Below are 24,136 nucleotides of genomic sequence, written 5' to 3' on the forward strand. Positions count from 1 at the left end.
ATTTGATCACTCTCACGAAATGAAAATTTTCTAAAACAAATAATAAACACACACGTCCAAACGCGTCTTGATCAAAACGAAATAAAAAAATTATCAAAAAAAAAACCAAGATGAACGCGACATTATATTGGTGGAATGAACGACTTTTTATTCACTACGATTCAATGATTAATCCCGAATATTTATAACCTTTATCTTATTTAAATTTCATTTATATACTCAATAGCTAGCTATATAGTCGACGTACTCAATACCCCTTCTCTTAGTATAAGAATCTGAAATCAGCAGAAATCTTAGATCCATCATTTCCTTTACCGAATTCCTTTTGCCAGTTCATGGTTCCTCTTTCAATTCTCTTGTTCAAGACCATTAATCTAATTCTCAAACCGATAGCGAAACCAATGGCAGCAACAATAAAACCACAGTTACAGCAGAAGGCAATTAAGTAACGAGGAGCATCACTGGATGGGTACAAGTAAGCGTTCCAGATAGAGGTGGAGTTACTCAAACAGTTAACCAATGCAATGGCAGCGGCACGTTTAGCTGGTGGACGTGGACAACAATTGGCAACCCAGGTAAGAATAACAACGAATGCACAATAAAGGGATGGAATCATCAAACACATACTGAAGTAACGAGCACCAATGTTTAACAGCGCAGCAGCAATGATGAAGGCAGTTAAAGCCAGTAACAATGGAATGGTAATGTGCCAGAATCTTTCACCTGAAATATCAGCGTGTTTGGCCCAAATAAAAGTAGCAATAACAGCAAGAACAAATGGTGGTGCAGTTAAACACAAAGTAGTAGTTCTGTCAAAGTTCAAAGTTTTAACGACAGATGGGAAAAAGTTAGTAACACCACAAGCAGCAACCAAGAAAGATTGAGTAGCAACCAATAACCAAACTTTGATATCTTTAATTGCGTGTAAGAAACCTTGCCAGTCAGATTCTTTAGCTTCTTTGTCGGAGTCATCAACATTACCAAGATCTTTCTTCAATTTCCACATAACAATGTCTTTTTCTTCTTGAGTTAAGAATTTAGTGTTGTTTGGGTTATCTGGTAAAACAAAGTATGCAATTGGGGCAAGAACAACAGTGAGAGCTCCGGTAAGAATAAATAACCATCTCCAACCGGCAACACCACCCAAACCATCCATTTCCAAAATACCAGCAGCAAGCAAACCACTGAAAGCAGAACTGATCAATGAACCAGAAAACAAGATGGAGTTTCTCAATGAAAGACTCTTTTTATCGTACCAACTGGACAAGATCATTAAGGCACCAGGGAAGAAAGCAGATTCAACAACACCAAGCAAGACACGGACAATAACTAAACCGGTGAAGTTATGAACTGCACCAGTACAAGTAGAAACAGCACCCCAAATAGTCATAACAACAGCAAGGTAAGCAGATGGACGACCCAATTTGTTCATCAACATGTTTGATGGAACTTGGAAAAGAATATAACCAGCGAATAAGACAGATAAAGCAGTTTGGTATTGATTACCAACCAAGTTCAAATCTTCTTCTAAAGTTCCCAATCTTGCATTAGCAATAGCAGTTCTATCGATATAATTCATGATGTAAAGAATAATCAACATTGGCAACAATCTCAAATCGATTTTTCTGGTAGTCTTCTTGTCCAATGTTTTCAATTCTTCTTGAGTCATATGTTGAAGCAGCTCTGGAAGATCATAATACTCCAATTCATTGATTTCTTCAATACCAACGTCGGATTCAGAAACCTTTGAATTGACATCCTCTTGATATTGAGTAGTTGGTTTAGCGTCGTATTCTTCGCTGTAAGAAATGTTTTGTTTTTCAGTAGACATCTTGATAGTAGATAGTAGTATTAATCAACTGATGATAATGATAAGAAGAATGAAAAAAAAAAAGATCAATAAATTCAGCAATTATCATCTTATTTATAGTTTTTAGTTTAATCTGGGATTCCCCATGACAGAATGATTTCCATATAGGCGATAACTATATTTTGTTTTTTTTCGCAACTGTAGTAGATGATTTTTCTTCTTTGTTCTGAAAATCCGAACCTACAATTAAGAAAACAAATTTAAAAAAGGAAAAACCAATAAATGGGCACAAAACTGATGAGTTCGTGTTTTCTTTTTTTTCTTGATTTAATAATAAGTGGGGGTAATAATGGAGTACAGCAAGGAAATGCATGAAGGAAAAACTTTAACAAGTGTTAACAGATTAAAAACTCTTGGAACTGTCTGTATACATTGTCTTAGATTGGGTTAGGTTAAAGTTGCAACGCTCTAAACAAAGTGTAAAAAGAAAAAATGCCAAAACAATGATAATAATTATTGGGGAAATACTTATAGTGAAACGTATCAGTAGCGTGGAGGGAGGGAGAAAGGGAGAGGGCAATTTTACCCGTCAAACATCAGAACATTTATTGTTTAATGATATTTCCTATTGTTCTTGAGTCGATTCCATATTTGGGGGCACTTAATTAAATCGTATACTTGTGGTTGGAGGTGGGGTACTTTGTCTTCCATTTAAATTTACCCAACGCCTTGATGTTAAAGCCTCTTTCTTCAGGGGGAAAAAATTAAGAGAGTTTATTACACACACGCTCATATTATACGACTACATCAGCCAGCTACAAATGGTGCTAGTATTTAACGTTGTATTAATTGGCATTTTATTATCACGTTGTAATGTTACGTCATTTTGAAGGTTATTACCAAGTATTAATGACAACAACCCCATATCACCAAGGAAAATCCATTTTTCTTTTTAATGGTTAATCCGGGTGGGGAGGAACAACTTTGCTAAGAAAATATTTTTCACTATAATTATTATTATTATTATTTCTTTCGTTCTTTCTTAATATATAGTATGTGTTATGTAAGACACTTTATTGTATGAGTTTTAGTTTTTTAGCAATTTGCAGTTAATCCTCCAATTTTAACCAAGAATTTTCTTGGTATATTTTTTTGGCACTTTGGACACGCACTCACCTGTGATTAGAAACACCACTCAACACAAATTTCAACATGGTAGCGTGACACACAATAATAAAATCTAACCATCTTTTTCATTTGTGTATGGTTTAACTTTATCTGTCTCCAGATTTTTTTTTTTTTAATAATACGCCTGGTGGGGAACAAGAGAATGAATCAATATTCTTATCAATTATTCGTAACCATCAATGATAATCATAACCATCTACTGTTATTCATTTCCCATTAATGATTCTATTTTTTTTTTGTTGAATCCCAAAAAATTAATTTAATTTATGAGTTCATTACGTTGGCTTGATTGGTTAAGATTAAGTTTGCTTTTTTGGTGCGAAATATGCGAAAAACGTTTGGCAATGCCAACTTCGTGGTAATTTGTTTTTCTTCTCTCGTCTTTCCTCAATCCCCTCCTAATCCTCCTCCTCGTCTGCCTCCATCTTGATAGCAATCAAGTAAAGAAATAAATAAAAAAAAATGCATGATATCATTGCCTCTGATGATCAAAATATCCATATCGGTTGATCAAACGTAAGATCTCTTGAGATATAAAAAGTCATTTACCAATCATATCCGTTTTCCCTTGCATAAATAATAATGGGTGCGAATTTACATCTCCGAAACATTAAATCTTAAAATAAACCTACTATACATTAAAAAAAAACCTTAATTTGTCTTTATTATTATTAATATTATTTTAATTTTAATTCTTATAATTATCTCTATTTAATAAACTGTCTAGGCGCCAAACGTCTTTAATTGAATTTCCGGAGTTTGTTCAAATGAATCTTGGGATTGATTATTTGTATGACCATTACTACCGGAATTCAATTTAACAATTTCCTCTGCTAATTTCTTTTGATTTTCATCAAGGTATGAATTAACAACTTGTTTGAAACTACCAGCATTTTGTTGTACCAAAAAGATTAACTTGTCATGCAAGTATGATTTGTCAACTTCTTCTTGTCTTACTAATACTGGGATAATAATCGAATACAAGGAAATTAGCTTTTGTTCATCCTCGGCAACTAATCTTGTAAATAACATCAAAATTTCAATTGCAATTCTTGGTTCAATGGTATATTCATCACTTGTTCCACTAAGATGTTTAATTAATGAACTGATCAAGTACTTAACAACAGCCATATTCATGTTCTGTTTATGACTAAATTGTAATAATGATTTGATACATTGAATTCCCGTAGCAGCAGTTTCATTATTCTCTAATAATTGCAATAATGAATGGCTCAAGTTTTGTGATGATTCGTCACCTAACTTCACTCCTCCGTTCGTAACCAAAATCAATGTGGTTATCACTGAGAAATTGTTTTGAACATCTATTTCAAAATGTTGGCGAATATTATTGTAAAAAGTATTCACCAATTCAGGGGCAACTCTATGAGACTCAACAACAATTTGTTTCAAAAGTGGAACAATCAAAGAAATGAATAATCTATTTTTGCTTTCATAAATCTTTGCAAAAATATAAAGCAAACAAGAATATAAGTCGGCTCGTACAACATCTGGTAAAGAAATTGTCATTTCTGCCAAATTCTCAAATGCTTTCTTTAAAACTAATAAATTAGCAGCACTATCAACATGTTTAAGAACTAATTGATTGGATTGGTTATTTGGATCGAAATCTGATCTTAAGAATGGCAAGATACGGAATACTGGCAACATGGCAATTCTAATCAATTCAAACAATTTATCAAACCCTGGCTCCAAATCATCTTTGTGGGATTTAGTGTAAGTATGGAATAAAATACTGATGATTTCAATCAATGAACATTGGATTTCTGTATCATCATCAATCAAAATAAGTCTATCAAATAAATCCACAATTTCTCCAAAAATTTCATTATTAAACAAAAGATTTACCAAATCAGGACTTTTAACTAATCTTTCGACTGACATCAAAATCTCAGAAACATTCTTATTCTTAATTAATGATTCCACACATTGACTAAACATAATGAAAAAGAAATTTTGAGCATCACCAGACAATTGCTTGTTGATAAATTCACTATTTGTTTCTAACTCAGAACTCAAAACACTCACAAGGTTAATCCAATAATTGCCATAAATCTCCAATTCTCTACTAGAAGATTCACTGTATTTCAATGCAGAAAATTCACGCAAAGCCAAGATCCAAAGTGACGTCAACAAAGTCGAATATTTTGCCAAAGTATCAGCAATTTCTGGTTCCAAATTATCTGGGTATTCAGAAGAATCTATTTTAAGCAATGCCCAACAATTCAAAATGGATAATTGAATAGATTTTCTTCCAAACTCTGACATGTTTTCTAAAAATCCAAAACGAACAAACTTGTTTGATGAAATCTCTTCCAATAAATAAATCAAAGTGTTTAATATTCTTTGTTTGGAATAGAACTTTATTCTAGGGAGATTAATAAACTTAGATGAGACATTAATTGCATCAACAATTACTTTATAATCGTTTCCAGGAGCGAAACATGGAATCAAAGCACTGATAATTTGGGCTTGTTGTTGTTCTAAAATAGAGACACCTGGGTATAATGGATCAGCCAATTCTCCAAACAATCCTAATGCTCGATTTAACAATTCAATACCTTTGATTTTGATTTCGGTGATTGATGAAGTGGATCCCAAGAATGAAAGTTTCACAATATCTGAGATCTTGTTTTTCAACCTATCAATCAATTTAGGGTTTCGAACTGCTAATTCTAATAAATGATTCAATAATTCGTAGATAAACAACTTGAATTCCCATGATATAGGTTCATTCTTATCCAAATCAGATTGATCATCACCAACTATATTCTCAATTTCTTCGTCTCTAAAATCAACATTATTAACATTCTTCTTCTTTTGTCTCTGCAGTAATGGCAATAATTTTTGTTGATAATTGGTTTCGATAAACGGACCCATCAATTTCTTGGAACTCAACTTGAATAGCGAGTTTAATGTTCCGAACCAATTTTTATCTAAGCTAGTTTCCAACCACAAGTATATAAATTGTTTCAATTGATGGCATGGTTTGATATTCATGGATACCCAAAGTAAGTTCACCGTTTCTGGTGTCAAAATATCAACACCAAAAATCTTCAACAACTCGTAATAACATTCATAAGCACCAGAGTACAAATCATCACTGGTGTTAAATGGGAAAATGGTGTCAATATTCAATGAAGTTGGGCAAACACTAGCCAAGGAAATCTTCAAGTTCTTGGAAATAATTAAATTCAACAAATCACGGAAAAACCCAACTTCTCCTTCAATTAAATTAGGATCGAATATTATCAATTCCTGGAATAACAACAACAATTGTTTGTACACTTCAATGTAATCATTTAATGTCGTCAATCCGATACCATAGCTCAAGGCTATGATTAAATCCTTCAATTTCAACTTTTCATTGGTCTCCCAGTCACGTAAAGTAGGTCCCAAGGAACTAACAAATAATTTCAACAATTTTGTCAGCTCAGATATTGAATTAAATTTGGTTTTTAAATTAACTAATATCTTATTTGACGTATCATAGCCAAAACAATCATTCAAATAATTGGAATACACCTTATTCAATACAGTAGGAATCAACAGAATATTATCAAGGTTAGCTTCAAATAATTGAGTAGTTGCAAGAATAGTGAAATGACAAATAATTGGATTTGGATCATTCAACAATTGTAAGCAAATTCCATATATATCGGAGAATCCCAATTTCGTACGGCCATAAATTCCTGAAAGCGACAACAAGGAAAATCCTCTCTTGTAAGGGTTTGCATCGGTCACGATATCATTAATCAAACCAGTAATTTGACCCACAGTACTATCTTTATCAAGTAATTGTGTAACTAATCCAAATGTAGAAGCATTAATCTTGATGAGCTCGTCGGATTCAAGAGGCATTTTCTTGATGATATCAATAATGACAAATGAAATACTCTCATCCAATGGTAACTTCTTCTTGGTAAGATTAGACACTACACCATGTAAAGTTATAGCAACATTAATTTGCATTGCCTTTAATCTCAATGGATCAATTGGCTTGGCAGTTAATGAATTTCTGATTTGCTCTAACAATGAAAATTGAATCTTGGTACTAAGATAAGGGAATACTAATTGAAATAATTCAATAGACAAATCAACCAAAGAAGTAACCAAATTTGTCAGGAATCTTTGACAAGAAGAATAATTCTGAGTGAGAAGAATTCCCGGTTCGTAGTTTATAGAATTGTCAGTGGACAGAAATGCGATTCTTTCAAAATAGTCAAACCATGACCCCATTTCTGGTTGGTATTCTTGTTCAAGAGAAGTTTTTGGCATGGAACTTCTTTCAGTAGCAAAAGTATTTCTTAACCATTGTGTTTCACTTCTGGTAAAATCAAATGGGAATTTAATCAACAATTCATCAATATTTACTGAGCCTGGACGGAATTTACTTGTAACACCAAACGAGTAATTGAAACCATCATTCAAAACTAGATTGTTATCCAAATCAGCAACTTTGTTTAATGCTTTAGATTTCGTCTTTGGTTTCTCATTTTCTTGAGATTGCAATCGGGAAAATAATTTTGCATCACTAAACACTTTGATTAAAAATATAATCATGTTTGAGTTGATATCATTCTTAAGCAAAGTAGCTAATTTGGTGAAACTTTGAAACAATATTTTCTTACTGTATAATATAAGACTGATGAGAATTCTGTCATTGGATAATCTGTTATTGAACGCATAGTTTGTATAAGACAAGTTATTTAGAATATTTGGATTGTAATCAGATTCATTGAAGTTGGTACTGTTAAGTGACGTAATCCCACCAACTCCGTCAATATTGCTTTCAAGATAAGACAAGTAGTTGTAAGATTTGGTCAACAAAAATTGAATTTGTTTCAATGACTCTGGTGTTAATTCTACTGAATTCAAATAATTCAATAAACATACTAAACTAAAATTTCTTAATTGTAAATTGGAAATAATCTCCTTTGCCTGGCCTTCTGGTGTACTTGCATTAATTGAACTGCTAATGAATTGTGAAGTCAATAAACTCTTCCAAAACACAAGAAATTGTGATGAATTTAACTTCACATACTCAGAAAAATTGTACAAGGTAACAAGTGATGACAAAATTATCCAACAACTTGCATTCTTAACCCCTGAGTGTGAGTTGTGTTTTAATGTTTGGGTACAGAAACTCAACACTTTGACAATAGTCAGATTTTGAAGTAAAGCAGGATCTGTTTGTTTAATCAACGACAGCAATGCCAAGGAATAACTAAACAATCTCACAGAAGAAATAGGACTGATATTTTCATCCCCCTTTGATCCCTCTTTATCAGAATGTTTGTGTTCTTTATCTACTAATCTGAATACATGTAAAATTAACTGGTTGATTTCTGCTTGCTCATTTTTTGCATACACAAGCAAAGATTGCAAAGCATAGTTTCTGATATAACAATTATTATTAACAAGCAAATTCAACAATATATCACGGATAAATGAAGAGCTAAACTCGTTGGAACTCTTTGGTAACTCCAACTCTTCTTCGTCGTCGTCATTATCTTTAGAGACAGATTTTTCCTCTCTCTTCATTGACTCAAAATTCACTCCATATGGCAATAATATCTCAATAATATACAATAAAAAATATGCCTGGTATGGATTCTTATATGGATTGACTCCTTGTCCAGCTGCATTCTTCTTTTTTGTACTTGATTTAGTTTTGAAGGAAAAGATTTTAGATTCTCTTTTCTTTTGTCTATTTAAACTTGGAGATCTGGAAAGTTGTTCAACAGAAGTAGTTGTCGAAGCAGTGGAATCTTCATTATTTGCATCGGGAACAAATTTACCATAAATAAATTGACTAAGAATCTCGTGCGAAGCAGATCCGGTTTCTTGAACGATATACTCGACAACTGTACTCCAATATTTAACAACTCTATTCCAGTCTTCGTTCATCAAATGGTTCTCCATACCGTTTAATTCAACAAACTTGGCTAAAATATTGTCTAATAGGAATGTCAAGTTGGTGGATAAAAATTCCAAATTTTGAAATTGCTCCAATTGCAAGTAGAAGATGATAGTTTCTGTGACACTCGATTGAAATAAAGCCAATTCTAAATTTGAATTTATAATTCCTTCACTATCTCTACCAAGTATGGTATTCTTTTCCCTTCTGATTTCAATGACTGGTTCACCTTCCAAATCTATTCTGGTTGAAAGGGTTGAGTCCCATTGGTTATAATCGGGCAACGGGAATAATGTAACTAGATACTCAATGGCATTGAATTTACCTGTTTGGATGAAATTGACCAACAAATTAGCTAATAATTCGACCATTGCAATTCTAACTTCTTTTGAATAATTGGATAATCCATAATTGATATTCTTTTCATGGGTGGTCAACAAGTTCATTTGAAACAGATGTTGCTGGTTCATGATGGCTTCAGGCTTCACTTTGGCACCAGCAGAGCTTGATGAAGTAGAAGCTGATAAAAGCATCTCATAATTGGTAGACACGGCTAATAATAACAAATTCTTATAGCATAATACATAATTCTTTTTGATCAATACAGAAGACGTACAATCTTCATCCATATCATATGATATTGTCTCGGTTGTAATACTTTTTGTAACAATTTTCATTAGCTTTGCTTGTGTTTTTTCATCTATGTCTATTTTAGTTGCATTTTTTGTAATTGAATTCAACAAAAAGATCAAATTACTGTTGATATTAGGATACTTTTTCAATATCTTGTAAATTTGGGAAACGGAAAAACTGATCAAACTTCCCAATGAGTTTGGAAAATTTTCAAACAAGTCTATTAATATAATAATTGCTATTTGCGTAATTGGTGTAAACTCCCCATTATCTTTAAGAACCAAATGATTTAATAGCAGATTCGCCAAGTCATAGACTTTTGACGGTAATTTTTGTAATACCAATACAATATTTTTGGATGCAAGACGATATATATTGAATGAAATCTTCTGTTTGGATTCATCGGCAACATTTGTAGGATCTGAATCTTTCTTTTTCTTGCTATCATATGGGATATTAGCTTTTTCCACTAATTGGTTCAATTGTGATAAATAGATCAGATAATCACTTTCCGGAATTGACTCCTGTTCCTCTTTACTTGATAATTTAGTACTCAAGTTTGTCAAATAATTAAATATTTCAGACTTGTTGTACCTCTTGAGTAATTCGGAAAATTGATCCATATCTAGTTTTAATATATAGTTGAATTTTAACTCTACTGTGGGAGAAGTGTCTATGCCGACCTTTTTTTTTTTTTTTACTTTATTCTTTGTTTTTAGCGTCGTTGGTGTTTTTATTTTTTTTTCTTCCTTTTTCGTTACGTTGCGATTAGACACAAGGTCGTGTCTCGTATTTTTGAAAAGCGTTCAATCCGTTGTTCGTTCATATTCGTAGTTCGTTCACACAGCTCTAATATGACGAATTTATATTAGCAAAAATATAAATAACATACTACCTAAGAACTTGGTTAGCAAGTAAGTCTAGGAATTTAATTTGTTTTATTTTTTTTGTGTATTTTTACTTTTATTGCTAGCAAACCTAGTCTTGTTATCATAATTAACAATCACTCTATTCAACTCTCAGTATGTTATTACTCATAATTGGGATATTTCAAACACTAGATGGCCACTTGAAAAATCCAAAACAATAACAAACTTAAGAATTCAACAGTGATAATGGAAACAACAGTAGCTTCAAGGCAACTTCTTTGGAATTCAATTGTATGTGACTTGGCAGGGTTGTGGTATGCATCAAATCTTAATGCTACATCAGTGATCAATAAAGCAGACATAACCAAGCCCAATAAAATAAGAATCAAATAATAATAATTGCCATTGGCGTCAAATACATTTCTTACAGTTGCTACTTTGACGGTTTGTTCAGTTGCAGGATCAAAATTTCCAGTGGTCCCTGAGCTTGAAACTCCTGTTTGGGTACGTGGGACTTGAGAATTGTTAGTTTGATCTGTCATTTTATTCTAATTTGTTGAAATATTTAAGGAAAGAAAGCAATGAAGTAAAAGGAAATAAAATTAAAAAAAAAAGAATGGCAACACGTCTAAATTCTCAAGAAAGGGGGTTCAAATATAAGGTAAACTTTGGATTGTATATTTTTTTTGCAACCCAATTTGGTCGTGTGCTGTGGGAAACCAGGTTATAATGTTTCTGTTGTCAAAAAAAAAAGAAATAAAATTTGCAAGCTATAGGAGCTATTGTCGAATGAGTGGTTGTAAAGTTTAGTGATAGATAGAAGTGGGACTAATGGTAAGTTTTATACGCATTTCTTATACCAAAGTTTAAATTAATAATACAAATCGCTCTATAAAGTATAAACAAACCATCTTACATTCTGATATTCTTGGAAGATTTAGATTTTTCTATACTAATCCTCCTTGATGGAGTTGGTGAACCCTTTATCGAAGGTAAATCCAGGAATCTCTTGCTATAAGACAAACGCTTTGATTTATTGGGTATACTGGAAGTTGAAGTGTGTGATCGATCAGTAGTGTTGGAAGTATCCAATTGAGTTGTGGAAGGAGATTTCAACACTGAACTGGAAGGGGATGTACTTGGAGATTTCTTTGTTGATGAATAGTTCCCTAGGAAAGTTTCTATTTCCATTGTCAAAGTCTTTAATTTCCTTAATGAGTCAGATTTCTTAATTTTCGATTGTTTCTGAGCTTCCCAATCTCTAATCTTATTAGGTGGTGGTGTAGATCGAAGCATTTCTCTAATACTAAGCATCAGTATATCTCCTGTTTGTTCGTTTTCCATTTTGTTTTCTAGTTTGTCAATTTTCTTTTGCAAATCCTTTATTTGATTCTGATAGTTTAGAATATGTAGTTGTTTTTCCACATTTAATTTCCTTTCCCTTTCATAATCACTTTCCAACATTGCTAATTTTTCTAATAAGTCGTTATTGAACTTTTGTTGCACTTCAAACTTGCTGGATTTTATTCTATCATCATTTTCCATGGTATCATTTAGAATTTCCGTCTTGACCAATTGGGACGTAAGATTATGTATCATTTCATCTTTCTCGTACAATCTAGTACTGGTTGATTCATGCAAAGAATTTAATTCAGATGACAAGTCAAGGATTTTAGCATTTGCTTTGACCAATTCTTCTTGTTTTGTTGTTAATTTGGTTATCAACTGTGAGTTATTATTTTCTAATTCTTGTAACTCATCTTCTAGTGCTTTTTCTAATTCCTTAGATGATTCTTGAAATTCATTTAAACCCGCCTCAAGTTCTAAAATCTTCTCTATAAGTTCTTCTTTCGAAAGTTCTTTCAATTCAGCTGAAGACATGTCCCCTTGGTATTTTTTAGTGAGATCTTGATAAATGTAAACAATAAAGTTTAGAAGAACAGCAAAAAAAAAAAAAAGAAGGCAAAATCTGAATGAACTAAAAAAAAAAATAAAAACACTGGCAACGGAAAAAAAAAACAATTTTGCTTCGCGCCAACTTTCGTGTTTGCCTGTGTCACTACAGTATCAAAATATGACCCTCCACCACCACCACCACCACCAGAGTTACTACAAGAAATGATTAAAATTAAATAGTAATAAAAAAAAATTCAAATTAATTATTAAGAGTTCTGATTAAATGGTTATTCTAACAAAAAATTGTAACATAAACTGGGAACAAAATTTTTTTTAAAAAAAAAATATCATGAGTATCAAATTTAACGTCATAGCGATATCATGCAAACATCATGCGTCTATTGATCTTTCTTATCTTCGATCTTTTCACCTTCTTCTATTTCATCATCATCATCGTCATCGTCTTCTTCTTCTTCATCATCTTCATCGTCACTACGTTCATCTTTAGCAACACCAGCAAAGATGTATCTGTACAAAATTCTAAAGATTAAAACCAACCAGTAAATATTAACCAATTGCAAAGCAAAGATCAAGAAAAAGGTAATTGGTTGGGAAATCCAACATTTATATTGTTGAGTGTCCCAGTTCAAGGTGAAATCACCAACACTTCTAAATTCAGTTAAGACGGACCACAAGATCTTCAAGTTAATGTAGTGTCTCAAGTAAATCCAAACACCGATGAACAAAGCAAAAAATGGGGCTGTGATTGGGGAATCCAAGTAATTCAAAGTTTTGGATAATGCTAAAAAGAAATCAGAAATATCCATAGTGATATAAACGGCCAAACCCATCCAAGTGAAATGGAATCTGTAAGAACACCAGATCAATGCAATAGTGATAATATGATGCAATACTAATTCTTTGAAATCTTTTCTTGGTTTTTCCAATTGCAAAATCAAAATTACTGATTGTTGCACCCAAAAAGCAGCTTGACCCAAGTAGTAAATCTTGAAATAGATATCATGAGTCTTGTGTGGATAATGTTCATAAAATGGGGTAGTTTCAAAGTACCATAATGGTAATCTGCTCATGATCCATAAACCAAATGGACCGGTCATACCATAATAAAACATAGCATAGGTTTGTTCCAAAAATCTCTTTTGTTTAGCTTCTTTGGTAACTCCAAGCCAAACACTTATTGGGCGTAAAACACAACACATCATGAATTCTCTCAAGAATGTAAAGAAAATAGCATAGAAACCAACAAATTTAAAGTCATTGGCACCTTTAGCATATTGGTCAGTACCAGGAATATGGTAAGATGGAATTATCATGTCTCCCAAGATTTGGTGGATTTGTCCGGTAGGTGATGAAACTAAATAAGTACCAACCATGACACATAATACAATGAATGGCCAAATCCAAGTGTGTCTATAGGTTAACTCTCTGAATCCAACAATTAATTTATGTACAATAGCTGAATCGGTAGTAGATTTGTCTTGTAATTCCTGTAATCTAGCAATAGACCTTCTTCTCAGAGATCTAGTGGTTGGCATGGTTGAAAATGATCGGGATGCTGTGTCACCGACGTCAATTCTTCCAACAGATGAAGAACGATGACGAATGGATTTATCCAGGGGAGGAGCAAGTGATGAAGAAGACGAAGTCATAGGTATAAATAACAATGTAAAACCAAAATCTTTCTTTTCTTTCCTTTTCCTTTAATGTGGGGAGAAAAAAAAATAAACAAATAAAAAAAAAAAACAGAGTAAGACTAGATCTGGTCTATAAGAATATCAAAAAATTTAAAAGGATCCTTCAAATGTGTGATTTTTCTCTGAAACAAAGGAAAATTGTGAGTTGTTAAATATTCTGTTTATCAATTTTTCATTTGCATAAAAAAAAATAACAAAGCACTAGAGAAGAAGAAGAACAAAAAAAAAATTTTCTTCCTGTACATTGATCGATTTGTGTGTTTACGGAACATTTCTTATTAAAGAAGTACACGACAGAAATTTCACACACACACACACCCACACACAGATTTCAAACAATAACAGTTCAGGTGGTAAAAAGTTCTTATTATTTTATTGATTTAGATCAAGAGACTCTTGACAATGATCGTAATTTGATATCTGCAGAGTAATTTCATTCTTGAACATCAAATATGGTCTTCAAACCCTACTGTCCAGTTTCTCATATTTTTTTTTCTTGCTTGTTTATTGACATCGTCGTGCATTCTTCAATTCCGTAGATCACAAAAACACGCTTCTTGCTGGATGTTTGAAGAAAGAGGATTCATAGCACACCATGTTGAATGGATTACTATTTGAAGACACTAATTAATTATCTACGTGATATTCACTTGATAAGATCTACTAGTTCTTTTTACAATACCCCCTATTCGCTCTCTTGGTTTTAGGTAATTGTGTGGGATTTACACGCGTCAACAATGACATTATTTTGTTGGTAATTTTTTCCCCTATTTTTTTTTTTCTTTTTTTTTGCTTCCACTTGTTTTATTCCTCTGGCTCCCATCGGATATTTTTCAGTTCGGAAACTATTCACTTGAATTTACCTGTTCATTCTGGAAATGACGGAGTTGTAGACAACTTATCTTTTACATACAATCGCTCTACATCAAAATGTTAGCATCAGGTGGTATAAATTGATTCCAAGTTAGGCAATGAAACAAAAAAGGAAAAGCGACTGTAACTAAAATAGGAGTAATTTCTTACCTCGACACGACTAGTCTGCGAACAAACAATCTGTCGATGTTTAAATTTGGATGAAAAATTGCAAGACTTTAGACTAAAACACAATCTCATTAAATCCGCATATTGGGGTGCTATGAATGGGACAATATGGGTAAAAGCGGAGGAATAATTACTGCAAGAACATGGTAGATATTCTTGTGGAATTGATATGTTTTTGAGCAGTAGTTTTATCAAAGATGGTTGAGACTCTATAATGTTATATTTTTTAAATCGTTCTATCACCACATAAAATTTTACTAGATATTTTTGCAGTAATTTTTGTACAAAATCTGAGTGAAAATAAAATACAATTACATCTCTCACTAAACTTTGAAATTTCGTGTACATGACAAAAAACAAAAAACAAAAAAAAACTCCACCAAAATCATCTCTGATTGTAATACACCTATCTAATTAACAATATCAAAGATGTCGGATTGGGAAGAATTGAGAACAGATAGTGGTGAAGTATATTATTATAATTATAAAACCAATGAAACTAGTTGGACTTTACCTGAAGATACTCGTAAAAAAGAAAAACTACAGAAATTAAAAGAAGAAAGTATAGCTCAGACATCGGAGTCTAATACAGAACAATCAAAAGAAGATGACGATAAAATAGAAGAAGATGAAAAGAAAGAAGAACCAAAAGAATCTACTTCAGAAACTAAATCAAATTGGACAGAATATACTACTGATGATGGAAAGATCTATTATTATAATGAAGTAACTGGAGAAACTACATGGGAGAAACCAACAGAAGACGATGAATCGAGGTTAGGTACTTCTGTGACTATTACTATGACAACAACAACAGTAAGTGATGTCAATCTTGGTGAATTGGATAAGGAATTCTTTAATAAACCAGTAATGATGGAAACTACAAGCCCAGAATCCGAATCGAATGCAACTGAATTATTCACGAAAATGTTGGCAGATAATAATGTTGATTCTACTTGGTCATTTCAAAAAGTAATGGAGCAATTCATAGACAAACCAGAATACTGGGCTATTGGAAATCCTATTGAAAGAAAGAAATGTTATGAAGATTACTTAGTTTCCAAATTTCAAAGTGAATTATCAAATAAATCACTTTTGATGGAGAAACTCAAAAACAACATTCATGATGAGATCAAGAAATTAGAGAACCAAGGCAGAATAAACTATAATACACGATGGATTAAAGTGAGAAAATTATGGATCGATGAAGATAATCCCATTTTCAAACATTCAATGTTACTGGATTCTGAATTAGCAGCTATATTTTATGAATATACTGATAGATTGAAACAAGAACATGACCAAGAGATTCAAGAAAAGAAAAATAAAGCATTATCTGAGTTGTCAATTTATTTGAAAACCGTCAATTCAACATTGGTTGAAAAATCTAATACTTGGGAATCATTATATGAAAATTTAATTAATGATCATAGATTTCAAAGTAATAAGAATTTCCAGAATTTGAATAAATTGGATATTTTGAAACTATACGAAAAAGAAATCTTTCCACGAATAATTGAAGATTTAAAGTCTCAAAGGGAGACACTTGAGAAATCAAATTATAGAAATGACAGAAAAGCTCGTGACAATTTCAAGAAATTATTATTGACATTAAAAATAGATGCTAGTACCCAATTTGAAGATGTATTTGAAGAAATTGAAAATAATGATGCATTTATAGAATTATGTGGAAGAAATGGATCGAGTCCTTTAGAATTATTCTGGGATATCGTTGACGAAAAGAGACAAATTTTGAAAGTGAAACAAGACTTGGTTGAATCTGTTGTTCTTGAAATGAAGAAACAAGGTTCATATAGTGAAAGTTTATGGGAATCTGAGGAAGTATTTATCGATGCATTGAAATCAAGTAATGATGATAGATTACTGAAAATTGATCTTGAAAAGAAAGATTCAGATGAAATCACAATAATTTTCAAGCAATTGAAGAAAGAGTTTGAATTAGCTAAACAAAGAGAGAAACTTGAACACGAGAAAGAAGTGACTGATCATATAAACAATATTGCTCAATTGTTGTATCAAAAGAAACCTGATTTCTGGGATAATATAATACGTTCAGAAGGTAATAGATATTCTGTGTCAAGAAGAATAAATTTCGAGGACGAATACAAGAGAGTTCTGGAATTGCCAGAATATAAACAATTGGTGGAATATGAACAAAAAAGACCAGTTACTGCTATTACAAAACTAATGATCGATACTTTTGTCAATGAACATAATAGATTAAGTTCAAGAAAGAGAAGATCAAGTAATTCAGAGTCTAACTCAGAAAAGAAATCAAAACCTAATGCTGCTAGTATTTTGAATTATTAATAGAGGTACATAAACTAACTTTATCAATAGAGTCGTGTAGTAATGTATAAAAAAAATCACTTATCCGGGATTACAACGAGCAGCGAGCAAAAATCAAAAGGAAAATTCGAAAGACAAAATAAAGCAAAAAAGGATTACAACGAACGAAAAAAAAAAAGTGGTTGTCCGGATCCAAGCCTCTATAATTCAACTTTTACCAACCGATTTTCTGTTGTTGAACTAATACCAACATCTACTCGAATCAACCATAACTAAATTTATATAACAATGGTATGTAATTCTCCTAGTTTATGGATCAAATGATCTAGTATGTGAATTGAGTTGTTACTAACATATTCGTTTAGTCTCAATCTTTAAAACCTTACCTTACAGCTGTTAGAGCTTCACTTACGGCTGCTATATGTTTAGAAGATTTTCCATCTCAATTGATTGAAAGACATAATCGACCAGAAATAGAAGTTGATAATACTCATAATCCTGAATTAATTTTAAATCCAATGACTATTTGTCGTAATGAAAATGAAAAGATTTTAATTGAACCAAGTATAAATTCAGTTAGAATTTCAATTAAAATTAAACAAGCTGATGAAATTGAACAAATTTTAGTTCATCAATTTACAAGATTTTTAACTTCAAGAGCTGAAAATTTCTTTATTTTAAGAAGAGTACCTATTAAAGGATATGATATTTCATTTTTAATTACTAATTTTCATACTGAACAAATGGTTAAAGATAAATTGGTTGATTTTATTATTGAATTTATGGAAGATGTTGATAAAGAAATTAGTGAAATGAAATTATTCTTAAATGCTAGAGCTAGAATTGTTGCTGAATCATTTTTAACTCCATTTGATTAGACATTCTTACAACAATTAAATAAAAACTTTTAAGGGTTTTATTACATAGCTATACATTTATAATTAAAGAAATAATAATAAAAATAAAAAGAAAAGGAAGAATAAATGATTAATAATAGTAATAATAAAACAAAAAACAAAGAGTAAATTACAACATATGAACTAAATAAGAATATGTATCTGTACTACTATCTATCTTCTTGTTCTCTTTCTGGTAGGTTATCTTGTTTTTATTTTTTTTATTTTGCAACATTATTGGATACATTATTTCGTAACTTCGGGTGACTTCATAGGACTGTTCGGAGTATTTGCTGAAATGCTTCCCTTTTTATTGGTTTTAGGAGATAATCCTTGTGTTTGGGAGACAGGTGAATTCTTTGCGGAATTTGCAACGTTATTATGTACTGGTGGAGTATACATGTTTTGTGGTGAACTTAATGGTGATTCTCTTATAGGGGCTCGTATTCTCTGTTGAGCTGTTGTCATTGGGGATGTAGATTTTAAGAAATTGTTTGCTTGCTGTTGCTGTTGCTGTTGCTGTTGCTGTTGCTGTTGCTGTTGCTGTTGTTGGTGTTGCTGCAGGTGAGTGGCATGTGGAAAGTCTTGCACATTTGGTAACACAATCGGTGTGTCAACATTATCTTGAAGTATACCTGATATATTTGACAAAACAATATCCAATTGATTCAAGGCTTCTGCTGCCTCTTCAAATCCTTTAGAAGACACTTTCAATGTCCATCTATAAGTGAAGATTTGTTCTCGGTAAAAATCGGCTTCCTCCTTTGTTGGCGAAGAAATGAATAATATAGCAGCAAAAGTACCAATCAATGTAAAATTTGAAGATGCAGAACAATGCCAAAATGAATGAATATGCTCTGGTTTTAAATCACGCACAAATTCAATAGATGCCATTAATCTAGTTTTTGCTGCATTTCTACATACATCAATCAATTGTGCTGGCGGGGGATTTCCTGCTTTTGTTTGTTGGTAAATGACGGTAGCAATTTTTCTGTGTAATGTCAATTCAGTTGCAAAATAAGCCAATTGTAAATATCCATTGGAACATAATTTTCTAGGTTTGACTGAACTCATTTGCAACTCTACTGGTAATGCTCTAAACCAATCACGTAATCTCAATTGTAATGGCTTAGCAAGTTTTAAAACTTCACCAATTTCATGGATAGTATTCATAGCCTTCATAGAATAAAATTCATTCAAAATGTCAGACAAAATTTTCGACAAATCAATCAAGTTGAAGAAAATCTTCTTCCCACTATCAATATCCGATGATCCTTCTTTCAAATCTCCATCACCATGTTTTTCAGGGAAATCTTCTTCGTGTAAAGGTAATACAGCCCAATTGATAGGACTAATGTGTGATGGACGTCCAAGTTTTAATGATAACCATTTGTCTTCTAAATAAACCGCCCAAGCTAAACGTCTTCGTAACCCACGTTCCCATTTAGGTAATTTCCAAGAACTACAGTCTAATCCAAGACCCAATTCTTCAGCTAATGCCACTACTTGGGAACATAAAACCCATTCTGAATAATCTGCCTCACTTGGAATATTAGGAGCGTGGCTGGATGATTGCTTGGTACTGAGTATATGTTTACATTGCAACAACAATAATCCTGCTTGTACTGCGCTTAATTTAGGGCGCTTCAATATCTCCAATAGGAAATTGTTCATTCCAATTTTTAAAATCATTTCAACATTTGGTTTAGGATATTTGTTCAATTGTGGATCATAATCCCACCATTGTATGGCCAACACATAAACTGCTGATAACAACGGAGCTGTGAATTCACGATGGGTTCGAGAATATTTTTCAACAAACACTTTTTTGTGGATGATAGGATACGATGGGTGAATTATCCTGAAATACAAATCCACTAATATTTGACCATGAGGTGAAACAAACTTTTCTATTGTATCAACATCATTGGACATGGTTTGGTATGATTGAGGGGACTGATCGTCTTTCAATACAAACTGCACATCGTCACTGACCTTTCTAAGGGAAATTGAATTACTTAGACTAACTTGTTCGACTTTGCTGGATGGGCTCCCACTGCCATTATGGGAATCAATTATTGAATTTAGTAAATTTCTATCAAAAACAAATGATGTTGGACCCACATAAAAACTGGAGCGGGGGAATTGTAAGGACAATGTCTTTTTCAATAATGAATTATTCATGGTGGAATAGTCTTGTACTGGCGGGACGTCTCGGATTGGTACATCGGGTACCTGAATAGAACCATTCGGTAATAGGTTAGTATCTATTCTTTCACGTTTGTGCAATTGTTCATTATTTCCTTGATCAGTAGGTTTTCTCTTTGGCGCTTGCGCGGTATAAGTACAAGTCAATTGTTTGGCTTCACATTGTACACAATTATCTGTATTGGGCACTATAACACATTTTGTTTTCCTCTTGCGGCACTGATCACATGGACGTCTTTGTTTAGTTGATTTGGTGACTTGTGGAGTTGGTGGTGGTAATGACGATGTTGACGAAGCTGCGGTGGGGTCATGTTGTGGAGCCACCGACTGGTTTAACGAATGTGTCAGGCTTGGCGTTCCTTGATGAACATTTTGTTGATATTGTATACTTTGCATGATTGATGGTGAATTATGGCTGGTTGAATTATTCATTTGACCACTAGGAATATTTGGCAAATCCAAATTGAATAGGTAATCTGCAGTACTAGCATCCAACAACAGTGGAGCCCATTGGTGATCCAAGTAATTAGGTGATTGATGACCCATGTTTTGCAGGAACTGATTATTTGATGGCTGACTTAATACATTATAATTATTACCATTATTTCTTTCATTAGTGTCGTTACCATTATTATTGTTTATATCATTTGGGGATTTATTATTAGAATCTAACCCATTAGAACTAGGATCATTATCATTAATATTATTATTATTATTGTTGTTGTTATTGTTATTATTATTATTCAGGGTGTTACCATAGCGTAGGTTTTGCTGGCCAGTGCTTTGATCAGTACTTCCATTCATAATGATACTTGGCTGACTTTCCCTTTAAATTAGATGAACAAGATTAATAAAACTTATCAAACAAAAAATAGTGGGATGAAAAAAAAGAAAAAATAAAAAGGAAATACGGTTATAAAACTTATCTTAAAGAGAGAGTGAGAGAGAGACACAGACAGAAAAAAAAAAAGATTTTACTTTATACACTTTACAAACTAATTTTTTTTTTCTTCATCTTCTTCTTCATCTTCTTCTTCAGTTTGTTGTTTTGATTGTCGTGCACTTCACAAAAAAAGAGCCGATGGTTATTAGGTTTGTTTTTATTAATCAATGAAAACAGCAGCGAGAGATATTCGACAGTTGTACACGACATATATTAAACAAAAAAAAAACCCAAATTGTTTCTGCTGCTTGAATCTACAGTAAAGAAGAACAAGAACAGAAAGAAGAAGAAGAAGAAAAAAAAGAGTACGTGAACGAACAACAAAGTTTCAAATACTAAACACAAACTTCTATCTGTATTTCTATTTTAACTATCTTCAACTAATCCATCCGTTGATATTAATATGGTTCCCAGAAACAGGGGAAGTTCAAACTATAGGGGCAAGAAACCTTACAAGAAACCTCTGAATTACAATTCACGCGGGGGTTATAATAGTGGTGGTTCTTCTCCTCATCAATATAATAATAATCGTAGTCAACGCAACAACCATCAAAGCTGGAAATCAAATAGTGGCAAAAATGATTATAAGAGCACATATTCGGGCTCTAGAGACTATCAAAGTGGCAGTACTAGTCCGTACGCAAACAATAATTCAGGATCAGGTTCATACTATGGGAGTAACTCATATTTGAATGGGAGCTCAAGTCCCTATTCGAATGGCAATAGAAGTCAAGTGGAGAATAGGTATGGCGCAAATGGCTTTGATGAAGAAGATGACGAAGAAGAAGAAGCATATGACCCAGCCAAAGAACCAGAAAGAAATAGATCAACTTTCCCCAATCAACAAAACGCGTATTACAATGGAGCATCCAATTTATCTGAAATTCCACTACACGACCATATCGATGCCGACGAGTTAATAGAAGAAAAACCAGAAGTTTCTCCATATCGTTTCACTGATAGTATTATACGATTTTTGAACAAGAATCTAAAAAATTACAGCAAAGAACGACCACAAATACCAATCGAAGTTGATAAACAACAGATAGAACAAAAAATAAAACACTTGGATGAACAGTATCTTGCAGTTATTAGAGGTGTGTTAGTCAACATCAAGGAGATCACCTCAACAGATGTTGATTTGAATGCTGTTCGAGAATATGGTGATAAGCTTGTACTAAAGAAGATAGTGACCACAGAAGAACATCAGAAGTATTTTCGACAATTGGAGTTCTTGGTTAACAAAACCTTAGATGCATTTAATTTACAGACAGGTAAAAAATACGAAGGGATTTCTAAATGGGCTTATGACGAAGAGATGGACAAAATGAAAAAACCCGAAGAGACTGTTGATTTTGATGCAGATTTATTTGATAAGGCAGATTTCGAAGATTTAAACAAAGAACAACCGGTAGATGACAACGAAGATCTTCCAGATTTTGAAGCTCTTGAAAATGTTTATGCCGAGCAGAAAAATAATGAAGGTGATATCGATGAAGAACTTCCTGATTTCGAAGACATTGAAGACGAGAGTCCTTTATTTCTTGACTCCGAACCAGGTACACAACAAAGTGAAAATGATAAAGCTGAAGATCTTAAAGATCAAGATCCAGCAGCACCAGCATCAGCATCAGCATCAGCATCAGCATCGTCAGTACCAGTAGCAGCATCAGCATCAGCATCGTCAGTACCAGTAGCAGCAACGACAACAACAACAACACCAGCAGCACCAGCACCAACAGAAATCATAGATCCGGTCGATGATATTGAAGAGCTAGCAGATTACGAAGATGTAGAAGCCATGAATGCAGAAGACGATGATGAAATAGTTGAAATTGATGATCCTACTACCCATCACGATTCAACAAAAGTTCTGCCAGATAGGCCAAAAGCTTTAAATAAAGCTTCCACAGAATCAATTCATTTATCACCTTTAACTTCACACAGTTTACCAGTGTCAATACCAACAGGACCAAAATCAAAACCTACAGGACCACTGAGAACTTATTCCCATACAACACTTGGCCGAAATAGCCCACCACATATCACTTCATATAGAACGTCTTCACGATCGGATGATAGATCTTCTTACGCGTCGAAACATCTGCAGTCATCGGGCTATGATTCATTCCGTCCATCCGGTACTATTCCAAGATTGAATTCAGGCTCACCTACCCGTCATATAGCACCACCATTTAATGAGCCTACATTTAGTCGTCGTAGTTTAAGTAACGATAGAGGTAGAATTGTTTCGGAACGTGAAAGAGAGATAATCGAAGAGAAGGCAAGAAAAAGACGGAAGCAAGATATCGAATTATTAGCAGGTCCAACTACAAGAACTATTAATGGATCAGAAAAGGATAAATTTGTCGTTCCTTTAAAAGTTAAATTAAATTCATTTATGCTGAGAATTGAAAGTCAAAATCCATTTCAAGAAATTAAAATGTATCATGAAGAATCAGGATTTATTGAACCAACTTCAGTTTCAAGAAAAACAATGCCAATGAAAGAAAAATACAGAAATAGAATTCGTGAGTTGTGTAAATAAAAAAAGGAAAAAGAAGTTTTTATTTATTGTTTCATATTTTTTTTTTCTTTTTTTTTTTTTTTGTATTAGTATAGTGTATGTATAGTTTTATATTATAAGGATTTAGCATCCTCATTTGTCATTTAATAGAAGACGAACTCT

At 32.8% G+C, this 24,136-nt stretch overlaps 9 protein-coding genes across 9 annotated transcripts; 3 read left to right on the forward strand and 6 right to left on the reverse strand. All coding sequences in view use genetic code 12, as the record gives it.

The window, feature by feature from the left end:
* Positions 1-262: 262 nt before the first annotated feature.
* Positions 263-1,831, reverse strand: CTRG_00976 (uncharacterized protein; the record flags this gene model as incomplete). The annotated part of the gene is made up of 1 exon (XM_002546148.1): positions 263-1,831. The coding sequence occupies one exon, from the start codon at positions 1,829-1,831 to the stop codon at positions 263-265; it is 1,569 nt and encodes a 522-aa protein (XP_002546194.1).
* A 1,890-nt stretch (positions 1,832-3,721) lies between these two features.
* CTRG_00977 (uncharacterized protein) lies at positions 3,722-10,192 on the reverse strand (the record flags this gene model as incomplete). Its single annotated transcript, XM_002546149.1, has 1 exon — positions 3,722-10,192. The coding sequence occupies one exon, from the start codon at positions 10,190-10,192 to the stop codon at positions 3,722-3,724; it is 6,471 nt and encodes a 2,156-aa protein (XP_002546195.1).
* A 1,158-nt stretch (positions 10,193-11,350) lies between these two features.
* CTRG_00978 (uncharacterized protein) lies at positions 11,351-12,319 on the reverse strand (the record flags this gene model as incomplete). Its single annotated transcript, XM_002546150.1, has 1 exon — positions 11,351-12,319. The coding sequence occupies one exon, from the start codon at positions 12,317-12,319 to the stop codon at positions 11,351-11,353; it is 969 nt and encodes a 322-aa protein (XP_002546196.1).
* A 413-nt stretch (positions 12,320-12,732) lies between these two features.
* LAG1 (sphingosine N-acyltransferase) lies at positions 12,733-14,004 on the reverse strand (the record flags this gene model as incomplete). The annotated part of the gene is made up of 1 exon (XM_002546151.1): positions 12,733-14,004. One exon carries the CDS (start codon positions 14,002-14,004, stop codon positions 12,733-12,735), a length of 1,272 nt encoding a protein of 423 aa, XP_002546197.1.
* Positions 14,005-14,988: 984 nt separating this feature from the next.
* Positions 14,989-15,438, reverse strand: CTRG_00980 (uncharacterized protein; the record flags this gene model as incomplete). Its single annotated transcript, XM_002546152.1, has 1 exon — positions 14,989-15,438. The coding sequence occupies one exon, from the start codon at positions 15,436-15,438 to the stop codon at positions 14,989-14,991; it is 450 nt and encodes a 149-aa protein (XP_002546198.1).
* An 81-nt stretch (positions 15,439-15,519) lies between these two features.
* CTRG_00981 (uncharacterized protein) lies at positions 15,520-17,421 on the forward strand (the record flags this gene model as incomplete). The annotated part of the gene is made up of 1 exon (XM_002546153.1): positions 15,520-17,421. The coding sequence occupies one exon, from the start codon at positions 15,520-15,522 to the stop codon at positions 17,419-17,421; it is 1,902 nt and encodes a 633-aa protein (XP_002546199.1).
* Positions 17,422-17,918: 497 nt separating this feature from the next.
* ARC19 (Arc19p) lies at positions 17,919-18,278 on the forward strand (the record flags this gene model as incomplete). The annotated part of the gene is made up of 1 exon (XM_002546154.1): positions 17,919-18,278. One exon carries the CDS (start codon positions 17,919-17,921, stop codon positions 18,276-18,278), a length of 360 nt encoding a protein of 119 aa, XP_002546200.1.
* Positions 18,279-18,542: 264 nt separating this feature from the next.
* On the reverse strand, positions 18,543-21,308 carry DAL81 (Dal81p; the record flags this gene model as incomplete). The annotated part of the gene is made up of 1 exon (XM_002546155.1): positions 18,543-21,308. One exon carries the CDS (start codon positions 21,306-21,308, stop codon positions 18,543-18,545), a length of 2,766 nt encoding a protein of 921 aa, XP_002546201.1.
* Positions 21,309-21,850: 542 nt separating this feature from the next.
* On the forward strand, positions 21,851-23,995 carry CTRG_00984 (uncharacterized protein; the record flags this gene model as incomplete). The annotated part of the gene is made up of 1 exon (XM_002546156.1): positions 21,851-23,995. The coding sequence occupies one exon, from the start codon at positions 21,851-21,853 to the stop codon at positions 23,993-23,995; it is 2,145 nt and encodes a 714-aa protein (XP_002546202.1).
* Positions 23,996-24,136: the final 141 nt, after the last annotated feature.

This window comes from Candida tropicalis, assembly GCF_000006335.3.
Source record: "Candida tropicalis MYA-3404 genomic scaffold supercont3.1, whole genome shotgun sequence".
In the NCBI taxonomy this organism is placed as follows: Eukaryota; Fungi; Ascomycota; class Pichiomycetes; order Serinales; family Debaryomycetaceae; genus Candida; species Candida tropicalis.